The sequence below is a fragment of the Paramisgurnus dabryanus genome, chromosome 3 (genome assembly GCF_030506205.2).
Source record: "Paramisgurnus dabryanus chromosome 3, PD_genome_1.1, whole genome shotgun sequence".
NCBI classification, from domain to species: Eukaryota; Metazoa; Chordata; class Actinopteri; order Cypriniformes; family Cobitidae; genus Paramisgurnus; species Paramisgurnus dabryanus.
This window is the reverse complement of record NC_133339.1, coordinates 8,347,072-8,366,074: the sequence shown is the minus strand read 5'-3', so window position 1 is coordinate 8,366,074 and position 19,003 is coordinate 8,347,072. Positions and strand designations below refer to the sequence as shown.

Sequence of the window (19,003 nt, the reverse complement as noted above, 5' to 3'; positions counted from 1 at the left end):
ACCTGACTGATCTAGAGAAGATCTGTGTGGAGGAGTGGGCCAAAATCCCTCCTGCAGTGTGTGTAACCTCCTGGTGAAAAACTACAGGAAATGTTTGACCTCTGTAATTGCAAACAAAGACTACTGTACCAAATATTAACATTGACTTTCTCAGGTGTTTAAATACTTATTTGCAGCTGTATCATACAAATAAATAGTTAAAAAATCATACATTGTGATTTCTGGATTTTGTTTTATTATGTCTCTCACAGTGGACATGCACCTACGATGACAATTTCAAACCCCTCCATGATTTCTAAGTGGGAGAACTTGCAAAATAGCAGCGTGTTCCAATACTTATTTTCCTCACTGTATGTGCTACAGATGCTTTGTAAGGGCTTATGATAAAAGATATTCTCTCATGTTTTATTCCAGACCGATCAGCTAGGTTTGCCGCTTGCAGTCAAGGAAAGGGGTTGAATACGTAGCCGTCAAATACAGGAATTTATTAGTGAAACTGAAGGTTGGATTAAACATGAAACACACGTGATCATTGTCATCAGTGAGGCGACCAATCATGAAGAGCTGTGTTGTCATCAGAATTCCATGCGGCTGCTCTCGAAACGCTCTGACAGTATACCATACCGGCTTTTATACCATACGTCACCATCACATGCCATCAGCGCCAGCTCAAGTCAGACAAAATTACCAACCGGCATGCACTGCTTCAAGTCAGCTGCTGATCGAACACACCTAATGTCTTGCGAGACGTGACTCTTTTATCATGAACCCTATGCACATGTATGAAGCAGGCACGTATTTTGATATGACACGTGATGCACATAGATTCCCATGATACACTGAACAAATATTTTGACATGGCCAGCCACACACACACGACACCCCGAACACATATTTTGTTTTATTACCACTTCGTAAAAGAAGGCACCAGCCGCCACTTAAAAACACCCAAACATAATAAAAATCTAAAGAAAATTACTGGTAAACTTTACTGAAACACCACAATACAATAACCAAACGCTACAATGCAAATAAGATCATTTTTATGACCACTTAACCTGCCATCCTCAATCATAACACATTTAGCAGGGCCATGCACTTTTAGGGGCTCTAAACAAAAATTCACTTTCTAAACCATTCAAGCTGATTTTAAACTTCATTACCCAAACCTTTGTAAATTATGATGTCCAGAATCAACTTTACTGCCCAACTTCCTGTAGAGTTTACACATCAAGAGCTCTGACCTTCAAAGGCAACAGGGTATAGGGATGATAACTTCTGATTGGAATTTACCTATGATCAAGATCTCTAAATCAGAACATTGTAGAGACATGGAGTGTGACAATTTTGACTTCAGAATATGTACAGATCTAGTTTTTGACCTATTCGAAAGATTGGTTGAACACATAGTGATGGGTGTTAGATGTTTGCCATCAAAGAACTGTGGCAGACAGGCAAAAACTAAAGTCATCATTGTAAGAGCCAGGAATGGGTTTATTATTCTGAACACCTTTTTGATCACTTACGGTAATTAAAGCACCTGGTGGTGGCGGAAGAGGTGGTGCGTGGTTCACGATTGGAGAGAGGGGGTGACTGGAAAAGTTTTATTTTTGTTGACCGCTGTAGAACGCAATTCTAATGCTGTTCGGACACGATTTCATAAGCAAGTGAAATAATTATGGAATGTATTGGATACATAACCTTGTTTGTTTCTCACGCAAATAAATCTATAAAACGAACTCTTTGGATTCATTATTATTGAGGAAGTGCGTCTGGCAATTGACCTTTCGCCGGCCCCTCCCACAAAACGGCCATTGTCCAATCACACATCACAGCAACCGTTACTATGCGAGCACCTCCGACAACCATTCACGCCCGCAGCGTTTGTGAGCGGTGCATACTATGGATAAAACAGTGTGGACTGCCCATTCAATGGATAAAACATTGTGGACTGCCCCATTCAGTTAAATGTGTCGAACATTTATGAAGCATAAATACGTCTGCACAAAGGTAAGGCTTACAGCTAACTAGTTACAGTGTGGTCTAGATCTACTAACTAGAGGCAAGAACACAAATTGGACCAAAGCTATGATTACCATGAATATAATTGCCAGAATGTTAACCTACTCTCTATGCTAAATTTATTGAGTTATTTTGCCAACATTAGTTAACATGTTAGCTAACGCTAGCTACATTAGCTGCTGTTGTGTTGGGACTTTCAGCTCCCCAACTTTATTTTTCGTCAGTTTACGACAAAGTCGACCATAGCGCCCTTAACAATCAACTTTAAATAATTTGTTTTTATCTTTCATGTAGCATTTTATGAACGGAAAACCTACCCCTGAGTTTCCCAATCCCGTAAATGCTGTGCAATTTTATTATATTACGTTTTATTTATTATATTATCTGTCCTGAAACTTTTAAGACAAAACAATTTCCTATTTGTGAAATCTATCACCATAAATAAAACATTATGATTCTCAAAACGGCTATCCTCAAAACAACAGAGAGAGAAATGTAAGTTAGCTTTGAATGGCTTTGAAACTGCATGTAGGTTTAGCTAGCCAACATACCCTTGTATTTTAACAAAATAGCTACTCCCAATAGACATTAATAGACTATACCATATGAAAGATAACTTACTCGGCAGTGCAAGAGCATGACTGGTCCACAAGGCTGTGCTCATTTCTTGCGTGAGACCGGTAAGCATTAGCCTCGATAGCAGTCGTGTCTCCTTCATTGCATATTTTTATATTTTGAATATATCCCTCCACTGCATACTGTAACCCCTTTTGCCTCGATCTGGAGGAAAGCGAGGCGGTATTGCTCCAAAAAATGTCACTGACACACACGGGTATATCCCTTTCCGTCATGGCAATCTGTCACGCTGGTCATTTGTTTGTCGGAAGTAGCAACAGTAACTAAGGGGGGCGGGGCTCGGCGAAAGGCTAATTAGTTTCCCCTGCTGAGCCTCTCGGCCGACAAATTTTCGGATTGTCGCCCACAGTCATCGTATTTAAAATATTACACTTTCAGATTTGTGTTCAGTTCATTTGTGTTTCTAAATAACAATAAGACATACCTATGTTGTTTGATCTACAGAAGATGAGAGAGCTCAATAAAGGAGCAGATCCACATGCAAGACTACAGAGAATCAACACCAATATGTGCAACCCAGAGAAACCTGTAACACACACACACACACACACACACACGTTATATAATGTACACTTTGACTGACTTAATATGTTTAATAAGTGTTTCTTATAGAAGACCAGTATCCAATATTGACATGGTCATTAATTACTTCATTCAGTTTGGTTTTAAAATTGTGTAGTCCTACACCAAATATTTTTCTGTCGTTTTTTGTTGGCTCACCCAGGCTCTCCAGTTTTACAGTTGTGTTTGCTGAAAATTCTCCAGCAAACACTTGACAGATGTAAACTCCTTTATCTTCAGTTCTGACTCTCTTCAGTCTGAGAGAGAAGTTTCCTCTGTGGATTTCATCAGTGAAGAACTCAACTCGGTCTCCGAATTGTTCATCTGATGATTCTGGTAGAGTTTCATTGCTTTGATAGAGCAGAACCGGGATTTCATCATCTTTATCTCTTTTCTTCCATGAAACCTCTTCAATCTCTTCAGGTTTGATGTGAGAGTCCACAGAGCAGCTCAGTGTTACGTCCTCACCCGCATACACAGATATGGACTTATTTGATCCTGACACAATCAAACGCTCTGAAAGGATTTAACAGAATAGAATAGATTCACAACATAGAATGTAATTTTTTGTTAAATTATTCACGTGAATTTGTCTTATTCTTACTCACCATATTTAATTTCCACCACAGTTTCTCCAGACTCTTGTCCGGTGTAAACTTTACAAGTGTATTGTCCCTCATCTTCAGCTGTCAGATTGTTCAACAGGAGTGAGAAGTTTCCATGTTTAATGTCTTCAGCAAAGAAATGAGCTCTATCATGATAATCCTGATGTTGAGCCTCTGGTCTAATATCTCCACCTTCATACAGATGAACAAGAGTCTCTGTATCAGGTCTTTTCCAATCCACCTCCAGATCCTCCAGTGGTAAGGGTCTCTCAACAGAACAGGGCAGAACCACTGAACCTCCCAGAGGAACAACCAGAGAACCTGAGGGACCCTTCACTGTAAAACCTAAAACATATGTGGGTGAAAATGTGGAACAAACATAAAGCTTAAATAACACCAGGTTGTTGTACAAATTTAATTTCATTAAAGACTTGTTTCTGTTTCACTTTTAGATGTTTCTACAGTTTAAAGTAGATAAACTGGGATCAGCTGTACACCTGATTCAGTTCTTCTCTTCCGTCCTGGAGCTCCCAGCATTTCACATGTTATCTGTCTACATCACACACCAGCTTCAAATCATCAGATTATAAGAAGAGACTGAACTGGGTGTGTCTGATAAATGCTGGAGGCTACTGTAAATGACAGGAAGTCCCATTGGTTTATCCTTTATTTAAAAAAATTGCATTTTTTACATAATCACAAACTTCCCAGAATGAGCTGACAGCAACATTTAACCCCACATATCATTAGAAATTAGATCACAGTAAATCGCATTATACTGATTTTACATAGCTTATTGCCTCAATTTCAGTTAGACGGTGTATAATGCAATGCAACCTTTAACCTCGGAAGAGTGAAATGTAATGCTTCAAAACATTAATGTAAAAACAAAATTGTTGAAATATCAACTGACATATAGACAGAGAAAGATACCTGAGGAAGTTGTGATAAACAGACATTACATACCATTAGCGATCTTCAGCAGTGCTGAAATAAAAATACAGTAAAGCACGTGCATCTTAAATACCCTAAGATAAATCAACCATACATGTTTACTATAAATAATCGTAAAAACGTTTCTCTGATGTAGAAATCGTAATTATCATAAAATGTCGGCAGACCACATTGTACTTTCAGTTAGTTTACTTTCACTTTTGATTGTGTGGTAAGGGCTGGGTCAGTCATGTGACCAGGATTTACTTATTTCTATATCCATTTTTCGCTAAACAAGTCCATACTGAGCACACTAGGTTAACTTTATCATCTGACTATCAAATGAAAGCTAAGCAACCTGAAAGAAAATATATTTTAGATGTATTTTGTCATAAAGGCCCAACGAACTACCATTCCCATAATGCACTGCTCCGCTTCCGCAGTATGCAAAGTGGCGCGAGGTTGCCAGAGCAAATATATACATATAATCTATACATTTAAATGTTTTAGCTCTTGTCCTGCTTTTGTACAAATAAGCAAGTATAAAGCAGGGTTTAGTTTGACTCAAACCGCATTAACTCACAGAAACTGCCTAATCAATATTTATATTGAAAAATAATTCCAACACCTAAAAAATATATATAAATATGTAAAAAGCTAATAACCGAAAATCATTAAACTATGTTTTTATTTTCAATATGCACATTAATAATCCAAGACATTTTATTCAGGCAGCAATTTAGACAGCCTTCTTTACCAGGGGTCCTATAACGGTCGCATCAGGTTGATGTTTAACGTCTGATCTCAGATCAGTGATTCGCTTCCGCTCCAACGTAAACATTACAGTTTGGGTCGCTTAAACTGATCCAAGGCCAATCTTTTACAGAATTTTAAAGATGGCTGCCTCCATCGGACGTTTTTTAAAACGTTACTTGTTTTTCTCCTTAATTTCCCATCTAAAATCTAAATCATTTATTTACAACTGTGCTACTTAATTGTTGTTTTCATTGTTTTTAAATATTTTATGGTGTTCTTAACAATAGCAAACGTGTTTACATCCGTTACCTAAATTTGCGTTGACATCACATTGTGTTGTTTTCTTATAACATTCTGATATCTCGTTTCAGTCTGTGTTTTGTTCGGTGGAGTCGGTATAACCAATACTATCTGGATCCTGATCCCAGTGAAGAATCTCACACTGATCCAGAATCAGATCTCAGTCCTGAACAGAAAGAGTTGAGAGAACTTAAAACAGTGAGGCCAATAAAAGCTGCAGGGTCAAGCGCCACGAGCTCTCCTTTCAATGACCCTGTGATCAGGTAAACCAACAACAGTAAATATCATCATTTATAATCTCTGTATAGATCATCTAACACGTGTGAATTATCTTACTCCTCAACAGCAAGTTCATCAACAGGATGATGCAAGATGGCAATAAAACCCTTGCTAGAGGAATCATGAACCAGGTCTGAATGAAACCATTGTGCAAAATACACATAATGTAAAGACTAATGTACTGCCTGACATAATAAAACTTTTTGTATCCGTTTAGACACTGGAGACCATAAAGAGGAGACAAGTGGAGAAATACCACAAATCTCCATCTAATAGAGAAGACATTGAATGTAATCCATACGCCATCTTCCATCAGGCCCTAGAAAACTGCAAACCCATCATTGGTCTGGCCAGCATTCAGAAAGGGGAAAGTTTTACCAGGTAAATATTCATGTTTTAACATTTGACCTTCACAAAGTTATGTCTGTAAAACACACACTTTTATACAATTTAGAATACATGTACTTAAAATGTAATAGTTTACCCAAAAATTGTCTTTACTTAGTCTTGTATCATTTCAAAGATTTTGGTAAAAATGTTATGGCTGATCTTTTCCCTAAAACAAATCTGAATGCATAATCATCAACATTTAACACCATACAATAAAATCTTGATACTTACAGTCATGTGTTTTTCTCGCAGGTGCCCGTTCCTCTCACAGATAATCGAAGGCGTTTTCTGGCCATGAAGTGGATGATCGCAGAATGCAGAGATCACAAACATATTCGCACACACATGTATGAAAAACTCTCACAGGAGCTGCTGGCTGCTTTTGCTAATGAAGGAAACGTAGTGAAGCGAAAACACGACCTTCACAAGATGGCTGAAGCCAACCGGGCATACGCTCACTACCGCTGGTGGTAAAGAGATGGGCAAATTAAACTCACAACTGAACACAAAAATGGGACCACCTTGTTTCTGACTGGCTGCATCAAGAGTTTTGATGGACACTGATCCAAACAGAAGTCAATGGAAGTAATGGTGTTGTCTTGAATCATACGTGCAGATTGTCTTTGTATAAAAAATAAGATATATACGGTCTCATTCTTAAGCAAGAATTCTTTAGGTGTCAGAAAAGTGATCTATTGAACATTAAAATAATTAAACGGACAACAAATCAAAAAAACTTTTATTTATAATCGTGTGATAACATTTACCGTCCAATCAGAAAGAGAGTGGTAAAAAATGTATGTGCCTTAAAGGCATAGTAGTACACACAAAAATGTAAAATTCATAATTTACTCACTCTCATGTTGTTACAAACCTGTATAAATGTCTTTGTTTTCCTGAACAAAAGGAAGATATTTGAGAAATGGTTGTAATTAAACCGATCAGAGGCCCTATTGACCTTCATAGTATTCTTTTTCCTAATATGGAAGTCAATGGTGCCGCTGATCGGTTTGGTTACAAACATTCCTCAAAATATCTTCTTTCATGTTCATCAGAACAAAGACATTTATACAGGTTTGTAACATGAGAGTAAGTAAATGACAGAATTTTCATTTTCGGTGAACTATCCCTTTAAAATGAAGAGTTAACTACCCAGAAAGCAGACAAACAGTGAATCAACATTGAAATGATGTTTTTTTAGAATTGTTTTTATTATGCAAATACAAAGAAAGACAGAGAGATAAGACAATAACAACTTATGTACTATTCGCACGGTATTAGTATTATCTGGGGACCTCGTGTGATTTAGTAAGTAGGGATCGACCGATATGGATTTTTTTTGTGCCGATGCCGATACCGATTTTTTTCCATCAGCCTTAGCCGATGACCGATACAGGCTGACGATTTTCTTTAGCCGATATTTGGAGCCGATACTGCTTTTTCTTATTCAGTTTATATCATAAAAATGACACAATGATAAAACCAAATGTTACAACTCTTAATTTAAAAAAGGAACATTTACTGAACTATATTTAACAAATAGTAAAAAAAAAGGTGAGGTAGAACAAGTAAAAAAATTCAGTGCTGCTTAAAATACATAAATAAAATAATAATTACACCATTGCACACAGTAGCAGCAACCAAGCAGCATAACAAGGCGAACACTTTACTTTATCCATGAAAGTAACCAACTATTTACAACCTATTTAATGCTTAGGTCTTAAGTTTTAGTGCACTTAACTTAATCTTTTGTAGAGCAAATGTCTTTAATAAGAAGACAAGGAATAAGGAAGAAGACAGCAATACTGATCAAAAAACAACTTAAAAAGAATTCTGAATAACATGCTAATTGCCCCACTTCTGTACCTCACACACTCTAGTGCCCTATATTAAATGGGAGGGATAGTTAGTTTGCCTCAGCTCGCTTAAAACGCATAAAACTGAACAAATACATGAGGATTTGTGTACGGACTTCGGTCAGATAGTAGAGCGCGTGCACGTGGGAGAGGTGCAGTGAGAGAGACATGGATGAGAGAGTGCATGTATCTTTGCGCTCCCAGTGAACGGAAATGTTGACAAAACTTACAAAACAACACTTCTCCGGTCACATAAAAGTCATGTGGGAACTGTTTGGAACTAACGTTAAGTGCTTTGGGTCGAATTTCTTAATTTTTTTCGCTGACGAAAATTCCGCGAAAACTCAACGTTAACAACCATAAACGTATGCAACCATGAACTGCGCTCTCCACAATGACGAGAAACTATCAGCAATGGATATTGATTTTTAGCCTTTTACTACTACATATATTTATGGAGATGAGAATTAAAAACCCACCCTGTCCAGCCAGGGCCGGCGTCATGGGGGGGCATTCGCGGGCAGTGCCCCCCCGAAAGGTTGTCGTGCCCCCCTACAAAGTTTTTTATTAATTTAATATATATCAAGAATAATTAAAATAAATTAAACATTGAATGTTTCATGACTTATACTGTAATCCAATGAGGAAAATATAGTTGATATATGTTTTCTTTAATTAAAATAGACCAGTTTCTCTGATTGGATGTATTGCCGCGTCTCACCCGTCTTAAGTCTTTAGCATATTTGTGACTTGATACTAGCAACGTGTTTTTTCGCGGCATTTTATGGATTGTGTAAAATATGGATATTAGAACATTTAGAACGAACCAGCACCGCCTGCTTCATCTGACTTCATGAAAACACAGACTGGCACAAACTCAGAGATTAGAGGTCGAGGTGGAATTTACAAATCTACAGGACACTGTTTTAAGGAAGTTTAATGTTCTTACACGCCGTCTTCAGCTATTTCAAAGGTAAGTTAGCGTTGTTTTAAATTACGTAAGCTTAAATGTGAAGTGTGGCTATAGACCGTTAACAGCATTACGACGTGATTATGGTAAAGCGGCTTTTTTAAAGCTAGGACGCGGTGTGCGCTGTGCTATGAAACCCATTCATTTCAATGGCTTGCGCCGCGCGAGGTCGGTTTGTTGTTACGTCGAGTAGCGCGAGCGCAGCGGAGCTCAGGTTGCGCTCACGCCGCGGTCGAAGTTCAATAGTTTTGCGCATAGTTTGTGGTCTTTTGCACTTTATACGGGAAATGAGCTGACAGTCTGTACCAGTTGTATGAGTGCGTGCTTGATGTATTTGTTGTTTTAATGTCTTGTTTTTGCAAGTTATTGTTGCTTTTGCGTGCCCCCCGTTGGAAGCCGATTGCCCCCCGTTAGTTATGGTCTGGCGCCGGCTCTGTGTCCAGCTATGATCAGCTGTTCGGCTGATCACATGACCTGCGTTCGCTTGCGGCATTATGAGCACGCGTCGCGTCCAAACATCAGACTGGTGGTCGCTGAATAAAACTCCTATAAATACCACAAAATCACGGAACAACGTCAGCATTATTTAATCCAATGACCAGTGTTCGTAACAGCTGCCGTATGCATACGGTTAGCCTAAAAGCTATTTGAAGCTCCCTAAATACAATGGCAAGCAGTTTTATAGGCATTCGCGTTTTCCATTAGGACCACCAAACTTTCTTAGCTATGGTTGCACGCACATATAGAGCAACGTGTTAACACTTTCAAAGTATATGGCAATATTTCAGTCAAACAGTTAAAAGAGGCTTTGAAGTTTAAAACTTACCAGCACGGGCTTGGAGCGCTCCGCTCTGCTAGTGGGGGGAGGGGCAATGCACGGGCTGCAGGCAGCCTCCAGCAACACAGAGCTGCCTGTGGGCGCCTGTCTGTAATTAATGCCGGGGGAAAACTATCGGCGAACGCAAGCCGCGAATCGGCCGATGCCGATACACCTAAAACCTGCTAAAATCGGCCAGATGTATCGGCCGGCCGATATATCGGTCGATCACTATTAGTAAGTACCCCCGACATCTGTTTTTCGTTTAGTGCATTTGCACTGGATAAGCCACGCTTGTGATTTCGCTTGAAATTACGCCAGATATGATGTCTAGGCTTTGCGTAACATCCGCTTCCTTGCTTTTCAACATGGCTGCTGCTAAGAAGAAAAGTCGGCATTGGACACGATATATATATATAAATATATATTTTTTACTATTTTAAATAAGTATTATTTTAAATAACGAGTAGATTGTGGTCCCTTACTGTGTGGTGATGTGTGTTTATATTTAAAACTAAAATAAACGTTTGTCTTTATAAAAGTTCTGTCACATTTCATGAAGTTTATTAAGTTGGATCACGTGATATTCGGTTGGCGAGCTTCAGAAAAGGTCACGTGATTTCCGGTAAGGGAACATAGGGGCTGTGTCCGAAAACTCTAAATTGCTGCCTCATGCGGCAGCTTTCCAAGGCAGGAAGGCATCAAGGCATGTCCGAATTCAATGTTAGGTTTACTTCCTGTCTCCTGAGATACCTCCATTGACCTGTCAATTCTATGCGTGGGCGTACAATGAGAATTTGATAGGTCGAGCCTGGTCGAGTTCGAAAAATAAAATGGCGGGCAAGGAAACAACTGGAGCCCAAATTAAGTGCAACTAAATTTATATTTTTACTTTTTACACCTTTTAATTGCATTCCTAGGGAGAAATTAGTATTGTAGTTTTCAAATATGTGATTAGTTATCACAAAGGCGCTCTGTTTTTATATTTCAAACACGCTGCCTTTGAAGTGTGTCCGAAATTCTTTCTCTGAGCTGCCTTCATGCCTCTGAAGTCATTGCCACACGAGGCAGCGAGGCAACAAGTCACTGCCTTGAGTTTTCGGACGCAGCCAGGGACCATGGATGCTCACTGGTTTTTGCCTTGCATTGTGGGAATTTTTAGGGAACGAACGTTCCAGTGCACTGGAAGGATTTTGCGCTTGAGACAGCCCTTAAAATGGCCGACTCCCTGATCAGTGCCCTGACTACTGAACAAGGGAGCTGCTTGAGACACACCCATAACTTCGCAACGTAGGCCGCGTCCAAATACCCCCACTTGCAGTGCCCTTAACGCACACTAAACCCACACTTTCTCGAATACCACTTCGAAGCGGTATTCAAGGCTAAGCGTATCCCGTCATGAATCATGTTCTGGATGCAAACTTTTAATTGTAAGTTAATAAATGGATTTTACATATTTTGGTAGTAAAACGGAAAGTGTTCCACATTTCATTGGTGCAAACATTGTTATGTATTTTGTAAAACATATGTAACTGCTTTTATAACATTAAAACAACACTAATGGTGTCGTTTATTCAGGGACTACTACATAAACAATAAACTTACTGTTTACTTTAAAGCTACATGCACAAAATTAAGATTTTTTTACAAGCGCAAAGAATTCTGCATCTGAAAGTTTCAGATAGGTGTAGATAATATTCTTTAAATGATCATTTATTTATTTATTTGTATACGTGTTCATTTTATTTAAAGAAAACCTTAAAAATATATATATTTAAGTATAGCCTAAATGAAAAACGAATACGTTTTGGTGCAAATTGCTGCCATTACCTGATTGACATTTTAACACTTGCTAAGTGTGTCCCATCAGGTGAATAATATATAAAGTTGTGCGCGCACACAACCCTTTCTGGGTCGTATAATAGTTCGTTTCGAACAATTCTTTGAGGTCTTACGGGATTTAAATTATTTTAACTCTTCCCCAGGCAAGGTAACTCGTAATCGTTTTTTTTTAAGAAAACAGAAGGACAAATTGGGCACCATGTTTTATGGTACGAACATTTTTACCTTTTGCCTTTTCTTTCTATTCAGGGTTAGGCAAGGATAGTCGAATCTGAAATTATTTCTCTAAGTAAACCAATCACAATACCTTAAGCAAAGTAATACTCTAAGATTAGATCATACTCACATATAATTTTCAGAAGACTTGCCCATGGTTGATTATCTGAGCTAAGTTCACAAAAGCAGACTTCTTCTCGTCTTTTATAAAATTTATTAGTACAATTCAGTTGTTTGCGTTTACAAGTTTTGCTGAATAAAAAAAGAAATAAAATATCAAATTGGATAAAAAGTAATAAAACAAAAATACATAGTCTTAAAAATACTAAGTCTAGAGCACACAAGATTTCAGGATGTCAGACAACGGAGATTCTGGCTGCAGTGTCCAGATCTGAATAAGTTCTTCAGCAGCATTTTCGTCCTTTCTCCATCGAAGACGAAGACCGGTCTGCAAATCATGCGTCAGAATGTAATGTATCTCTTTTACTTTGTTATATCTAATACATGCATTCATCTTTCTACTCTAAATAAAATAATCTAAAATCACATACGTGTCTTCTCTTCTTTAAAAACATGCAATTTAAGAGTTGTCATGCATATTTTCCAACTCAGTGATTACAATACTTTGCGTGAAGGAGTATAAAACATTATAAGGAATATAAAAGAATACATATCTTTAACAGTATAAAAATATAAAAGAATACATATCTGTAACAGTAAAAGGAGTATAAAAGAATACTGGTTTATAACAGCATAATGGGTATAAAAAATACAGATTTCTTATCATTCTTCGAGATTATATATGAAATTGGTTATAATAGTTGATATATAAATGTTGGATAATTTGCATTTCACCCAACAACATGATGGCTGCCTGATTTTTGTAATACAGATGAAAAAGAAATATTTTGGTAACACTTGTTTAGATTAATGTTTATTGTTTTCTGAATAGTATATATTCCAGAATTATTATTTTCTCCTTTATCTAATGATCTCATTCTTTACATCAAAAAGGCCATCTTTCCTTTCTCTCTATACTTTTCATTCAGCTCGTAACATTCTGAAATCATCTTCTGAAAAAAATTGTGATAATTTCATTAATGATCTTCCCTACAATTATAAGCTTACATTGTGTATAAGCCTAAACTGAAATTCTTAAATTCAAGTATCTCGCATATTCTATTAAAAAACAGACTTAACACCAAACTTAAGCTTGAAATAGTACAAAGACGCTACAAAGTAAAAAGCTGACTGCAATTATGCTACAGTCAAGCACCTGTGTGCGCACAAACAGGATCTAATAAAATATACTTGTAAATGCAATGTGTCAAGCATATGCAAACACATGTATATTTTGTGCTAATGTGCCTCTCTGTTTGTTAAACATAATCATCCTAGTAAACAGCGGTGTGTGTGTACATTTACAAATGATATTTGTTTGATAATGGAGCTGTTATATAACACTGTAAACAAGCGTAAAAAGCACAGTTTACATATGAAGTGATTTGGCAAATATAGAATTAGCTGACAATAAAATGTCACCAAACCACCTGCTTTACAGATATATCAGCAGTGTTGGGGGTAACACATTACAAGTTACGTGCATTACGTAATAATATTACTTTTCTGAAGTAACGAGTAAAGTAACGAATTACTTTTTAAATGTACACATTAATATTTGAGTCACTTTTAAAAAAAAGTAATGCAAGTTACTTTTTTACTTTACTTTGATTCAGGGGAATCGAGTCACATGACTTGACTCAAGTCTGACTCCAGTCACATGACTTGACTCAAGTCTGACTCGAGTCACAATTTTCAGGACTTGTGACTTGGTTGATTAAAGTATGAAAATGACTTGACTTGACTTTGACTTGAGAACAAGCTACTCGAGACTTGACTTGATGTGGAAGACTGGACACATCTGGACTTTAACGCGGCACAATTCAAACCGCGCCAAACATGGCAGACAGTAACGTTAGGCTATAAACGTTAGGCTATAACAAGTAATGTCTTGTTTGGCTATAAAGACTTTGAACTGGACCGTGGCAAAGGTGGAGTATCGCCACCAACTGGGCTGGAGTGTCTATTATTCAAGCTCTCAGCAGAAGAATGTACAGATGTGAGGGATTTGGAAAAATAGGTCCACAAGTTTACAACGAATGGTAAAACACCTGTTGGGAAGCATCTTTTGCAGCAATTTTTGTGTAAGCATACTGTATCAGTTAACACCCCTGACCACTCTGTGAGTTTCACATCTTTGTTAATAAAAGTTTAATGCATTTAAGGAAGGATTGTTCCAGTGCACAGGGCTTTACGTGTAAAATACAGAACTTGTCCTTTAAGCCTTCTATGCGCAATCCAATCATTTATATAGATCAGTGGGGTGAACCCTTGACTTTCTTGATTTATCTGAACTGTGACTTGAGACTTGACTGGAGACTTGATGGTTAAAGGAATAGTCTACTCATTTTCAATATTAAAATATGTTATTACCTTAACTAAGAACTGTTGAATCATCCCTCTATCATCTCTGTGTGTGCACGTAAGCGCTGGAGCGCGCTGCTATGCTACGATAGCATTTAGCTTAGCCCCATTCATTCAATGGTACCATTTAGAGATAAAGTTAGAAGTGACCAAACACATCAACGTTTTTCCTATTTAAGACGAGTAGTTATACGAGCAAGTTTGGTGGTACAAAATAAAACATAGCGCTTTTCTAAGCGGATTTAAAAGAGGAACTATATTTTATGGCGTAATAGCACTTTTGGGAGTACTTCGACTTGGCGCAGTAACACCCTCCCTCTCCCATTATGAGAGTGAGAAGGGGAGCGGACTTTTCAGGCGAGTCGAAGTACTCCCAAAAGTGCTATTACGCCATAAAATATAGTTACTCTTTTAAATCCGCTTAGAAAAGCGCTATGTTTTATTTTGTACCACCAAACTTGCTCATATAACTACTCGTCTTAAATAGGAAAAACGTTGATGTGTTTGGTCACTTCTAACTTTATCTCTAAATGGCAGCATTGAATGAATGGGGCTAAGCTAAATGCTATCGTAGCGTCGCAGCGCGCTCCAGCGCTTACGTGCACACACACAGATGATAGAGGGATGATTCAACAGTTCTTAGTTAAGGTAATAACATATTTTAATATTGAAAATGAGTAGACTATTCCTTTAAGACTCGAGACTTGCTTAGACTTGACCATGTGTGACTTGTCCCCACCTCTGATTTGATAAAAAAAGATTTACTGATTTAAACTGAACGCATAGTCACATTATGCACTCTATGCGTACACGCCTGCGTGGGAACAGATTAAGTCAGAAACTGAGATGGCAGGCCCGAGCTCAAAAATTTTGTAATGAAATATGCAATTTCTGAATGCAGAACTTTTCAGTCATAAAAACACCTGCAGGGCCTGAAAGAGATCAAGTCTTAGTCAAGAAAAAATAATGTAAAAGTAACTAAAAAGTAACGGAAGCATTAGTTACTTTTTTAGGGGGTGTCTTAATATTGTAATGCATTACTTTAAAAGTAACTTTTCCCAACACTGTATATAAGTCCTCATTTTCAGCTTGTTTGCTGAAACAGTCAAAGTATAAATGTTTGTGAAACGCCAGTATCATGTTCAGACAGTGTCTTCATTTCATTTGGTTCTTTTCAGTCCTGTGTTCAAAAAATATTTTGTTACAGTACACATTGACAAAACTTTATATTATATCAAGAATATCAATATCATTTTGGAACCAAACACTTCATATCTGGAGGAACTGTTACCCTTCGATCCCGAGTTTTTCAGGCGAGTTCTTTTGATTGAGTACCAAACTGTGTGTGAAACATAATTCATATGAAGTCAATGATTTGTGCATTATTCAAATCTTTAAAATAATTGTTTCGTAAAAGGTGGTTTATAAAAACTTACTCAGTCTTTAAAATTTTCCCTATAGGAACAGAAAGGATGAGAGAGAGAAAAAATTAATTTATCATTGTCAATTTGACTCTACAATGTCAAAAATATTTAATCAATGCATGCTAACACATCAGCTTTAAAAGGACTTTGCTTTTGCAGAATTGCAACATTGGTGAGAGAAAGCTCCGCACTACTGTATGTATTGGATTTCGTGAAGTACTTTTTTAAGTCACAAATAATAATTTGCACTGTTTTCACTTTCTTAAATTTTTAAACATTCCAGAAACAAGAATCAAGCTTAACTCGTCATTATGGAAAATTTCATTGTTTCAATGCATGAGACGTTTAAACTTAACAATTATAAGGCTCTATTATTTAGTTAATTAGCCTATCCTAAATTAACTATTAGTCCGTTCATGTTAGCTAATGCATTAACTAAAGTTAACTAACAATAAACAATACTTTTACAGCATTTATTAATACATTTTTAAAATTAAAAGTTGTAATAGTTAACAAAAGTTAATGGACAATGAACTAACATGAATAACTGTATTGGCATTAACTAACATTAGTTAGTTGGTTCATGTAAGCTAATGCATTAACTTATTTCAAAAAATACAACCTTAATGTGAAATTATTTTCAAGTTTTTAAAGTCATCCAGTAGGCATAACAAGTGGATAAATGGAGAGTCACTACAATACATGAATCAGTGCAATCATATTTACAGGTTTAACTGCATAAATCGTGCTTTAATAAACAAAACTGATACTTACAGGAAGCATGTATTAGTAAAACAGCCCAATACGAGGCAAAAACACACTCAGAAGGAAAGACGATTAATCTCAGATCATTTATCACACGCTCCCCATTTCCTAAGAAATGAAAAGAATTTATAAGAACAAGGAAATGTAAAAACTATGTGGTAAAACATTAATGATATTTATAATAAAGCAATATGGAGTGTATCTGTATATGTCCTTACCTATAGACCCTTGTGGCAACGTATGCGCGCGCATATTGGCAACGGAAGTATGGCAAGAATCAGCAGTGAAGCAACACAGACAGAAAGTTATTTTGTAAAGTTGACTTTATCAAATTTTTCAACAAAGCTACCAAATCCGTGTACTATAGTGGAGTGGATAGAAGACGATAACAGATGTCGAAATATAAAGTGGCCAGATACATATATACGTATATTAGTATATTATATTAGTGCAACCAAACGCAACAACCAGACATTTTCATGCTGGGAAACCATTTTAATAAACTTTCTGAGTTGCTTACACGTTAGAACCACTGGGGAACAACACCACTTCTGTTGCCAAGATGCGCGCGCAGTCTAGTTGATCACATGCGTTGTAAAATGGTCTTGCATTTTCTTCAGTTTCTCAAAGTGTTTGTAATACAGTGTTTCCCCTACCATTATATAAGGCGGGCGCCCCGCCCTTCTAATGTCTTGACCCGCCCCCTTGAAGGTCAAGTATATTTTATTTGATTATCTTTATAGCGCCAGAGAACAATTTGCTATTTTATTAAACAAACTAAATAGCCCTCAAGACAAGTAATATGTTATTTATCTTATTTCTACGATGGCATGTTTTTTTGACTGTGCGTTTACAATTATCCAATTGAGCGCGCACATTTATATTTTAATGTTCGGCTTAATTCACTGTGCGCGCTCTCTGTCATGTTGCATGACAACAAGACATGATGAGAAAAGCAACAGCAGTAAGGCTTCAATGTAATGTGGTGATTTTGTCAGACGATTATAAATCGCGTTTTTTTTTTTTTTTTAATAAATCGCGTTTATATATCAGGATTTCAGTGACAGCTGGTTGGATTAAACACAAGGTGACTGGATTGTGTTTACTACTTTATAGTCTATTCGTTTTATTTCTGACAACAGAAGAGATATGTAAAAAAAGCAGGATTATTCTCTCATATAAATTTATTAACATTGACAAACAATGAATGAGCAATATATTTGTGTATGTATAATACATAAATATAAAAATATATATAAATATAAATATAAATATATAAATATAAATATAAATATAAATATAAATATATAAATATAAATATATATATAAAATCTGTGATTGACAGCTTAGGAAACAAAAGACTTGCATAATGAACCTTTAGGGCTTTATCTTACACCCGGCGCAATGCAGCGCAATGCGCGACGCAAGTGTCTTTCGCTAGTTTCCACCCTAATTTTCACGTTTAGCGCCGCGTTGTTTAAATAGCAAATGCATTTGCGCCCCCTTTTGCGCCCATGGGCGTTCTGGTCTGAAAACGAGGTGTGTTCAGGCGCATTGTTGGTGCGTTGCTATTTTGAGGCAACTAAAATAGACTACGCCATTGACAAACAAAAACCTAGTCTAAAGTCAATGGCGCAATGTGTTTTACCTTATTTAAAGAGTGCATTAGTAATATGCGCCTATAAACGGGAGGACAACGCGGGTTTGCTTATTACAAAGTACATGAATGCGCAGCAGCACAAAAATGCTTTTAAATATGAAAGATTAAAGGATTGAATGTAAAAGATTATTATTGAGTCTCTTGGACATAAATGAGGACTAATTATGAGACGTTAAAAGGCACAAAGAGCTGCTTCACCTGCAGCCTGGTAACTAAATAAATGCTTTGCTTTAAACAAATGAATCTGTTTTTAAATGTTTTTTTTAAATGCTACATCAAGGATTTATTATATGATGATCGCATGTACCTGTGGATATGGTGAGATGAGAAACATTTTTAAGTAATGCTTAAAAAAACTCTTTGCTAAAAAAACCGCTGTCCAAAGTGCTGAAACGTGAGGAGAGCCGTTTGTAAATTCTTTATCTCCTGTTTGTTACAAATAAAGTATTTTTAGAGTACAAACCTTATCTTACATACTTGTAAATTA

At 36.9% G+C, this 19,003-nt stretch overlaps 2 protein-coding genes and 1 pseudogene across 5 annotated transcripts in view; 1 reads left to right on the top strand and 2 right to left on the bottom strand.

Moving 5' to 3' along the window:
• The window catches only part of LOC135734278 (uncharacterized), a 201,258-nt gene extending 196,167 nt beyond the window's left edge, over positions 1-5,091 (bottom strand). Inside the window, exons 1-4 of one of the 3 annotated variants that reach the window (XM_073813809.1) lie at positions 4,791-5,076; positions 3,828-4,169; positions 3,379-3,735; positions 3,083-3,184 (exon numbers count right to left, since the gene is read on the bottom strand). In XM_073813809.1, coding sequence (XP_073669910.1) covers positions 3,083-3,184; positions 3,379-3,735; positions 3,828-4,169; positions 4,791-4,842 — 853 coding nt within the window. In that variant the 5' untranslated portion in view covers positions 4,843-5,076. Of the gene's footprint in view, positions 1-3,082; positions 3,185-3,378; positions 3,736-3,827; positions 4,170-4,790 lie in introns of all 3 variants that reach the window. The other 2 variants (XM_073813808.1, XM_065253207.2) reach the window with 2 other exon arrangements.
• Positions 5,092-5,837: 746 nt separating this feature from the next.
• On the top strand, positions 5,838-6,957 carry LOC135733695 (small ribosomal subunit protein uS7m-like; annotated as a pseudogene).
• An 8,381-nt stretch (positions 6,958-15,338) lies between these two features.
• LOC135768850 (uncharacterized) overlaps positions 15,339-19,003 on the bottom strand; it is a 31,939-nt gene continuing 28,274 nt past the window's right edge. The window contains exons 15-18 of one of the 2 annotated variants that reach the window (XM_073813810.1): positions 16,866-16,964; positions 16,104-16,122; positions 15,959-16,006; positions 15,339-15,847 (exon numbers count right to left, since the gene is read on the bottom strand). In XM_073813810.1, the coding sequence (XP_073669911.1) occupies positions 15,823-15,847; positions 15,959-16,006; positions 16,104-16,122; positions 16,866-16,964 (191 nt within the window). In that variant the 3' untranslated portion in view covers positions 15,339-15,822. The remainder of the gene's footprint in view (positions 15,848-15,958; positions 16,007-16,103; positions 16,123-16,865; positions 16,965-19,003) is intronic. The other variant, XM_073813811.1, reaches the window with a different exon arrangement.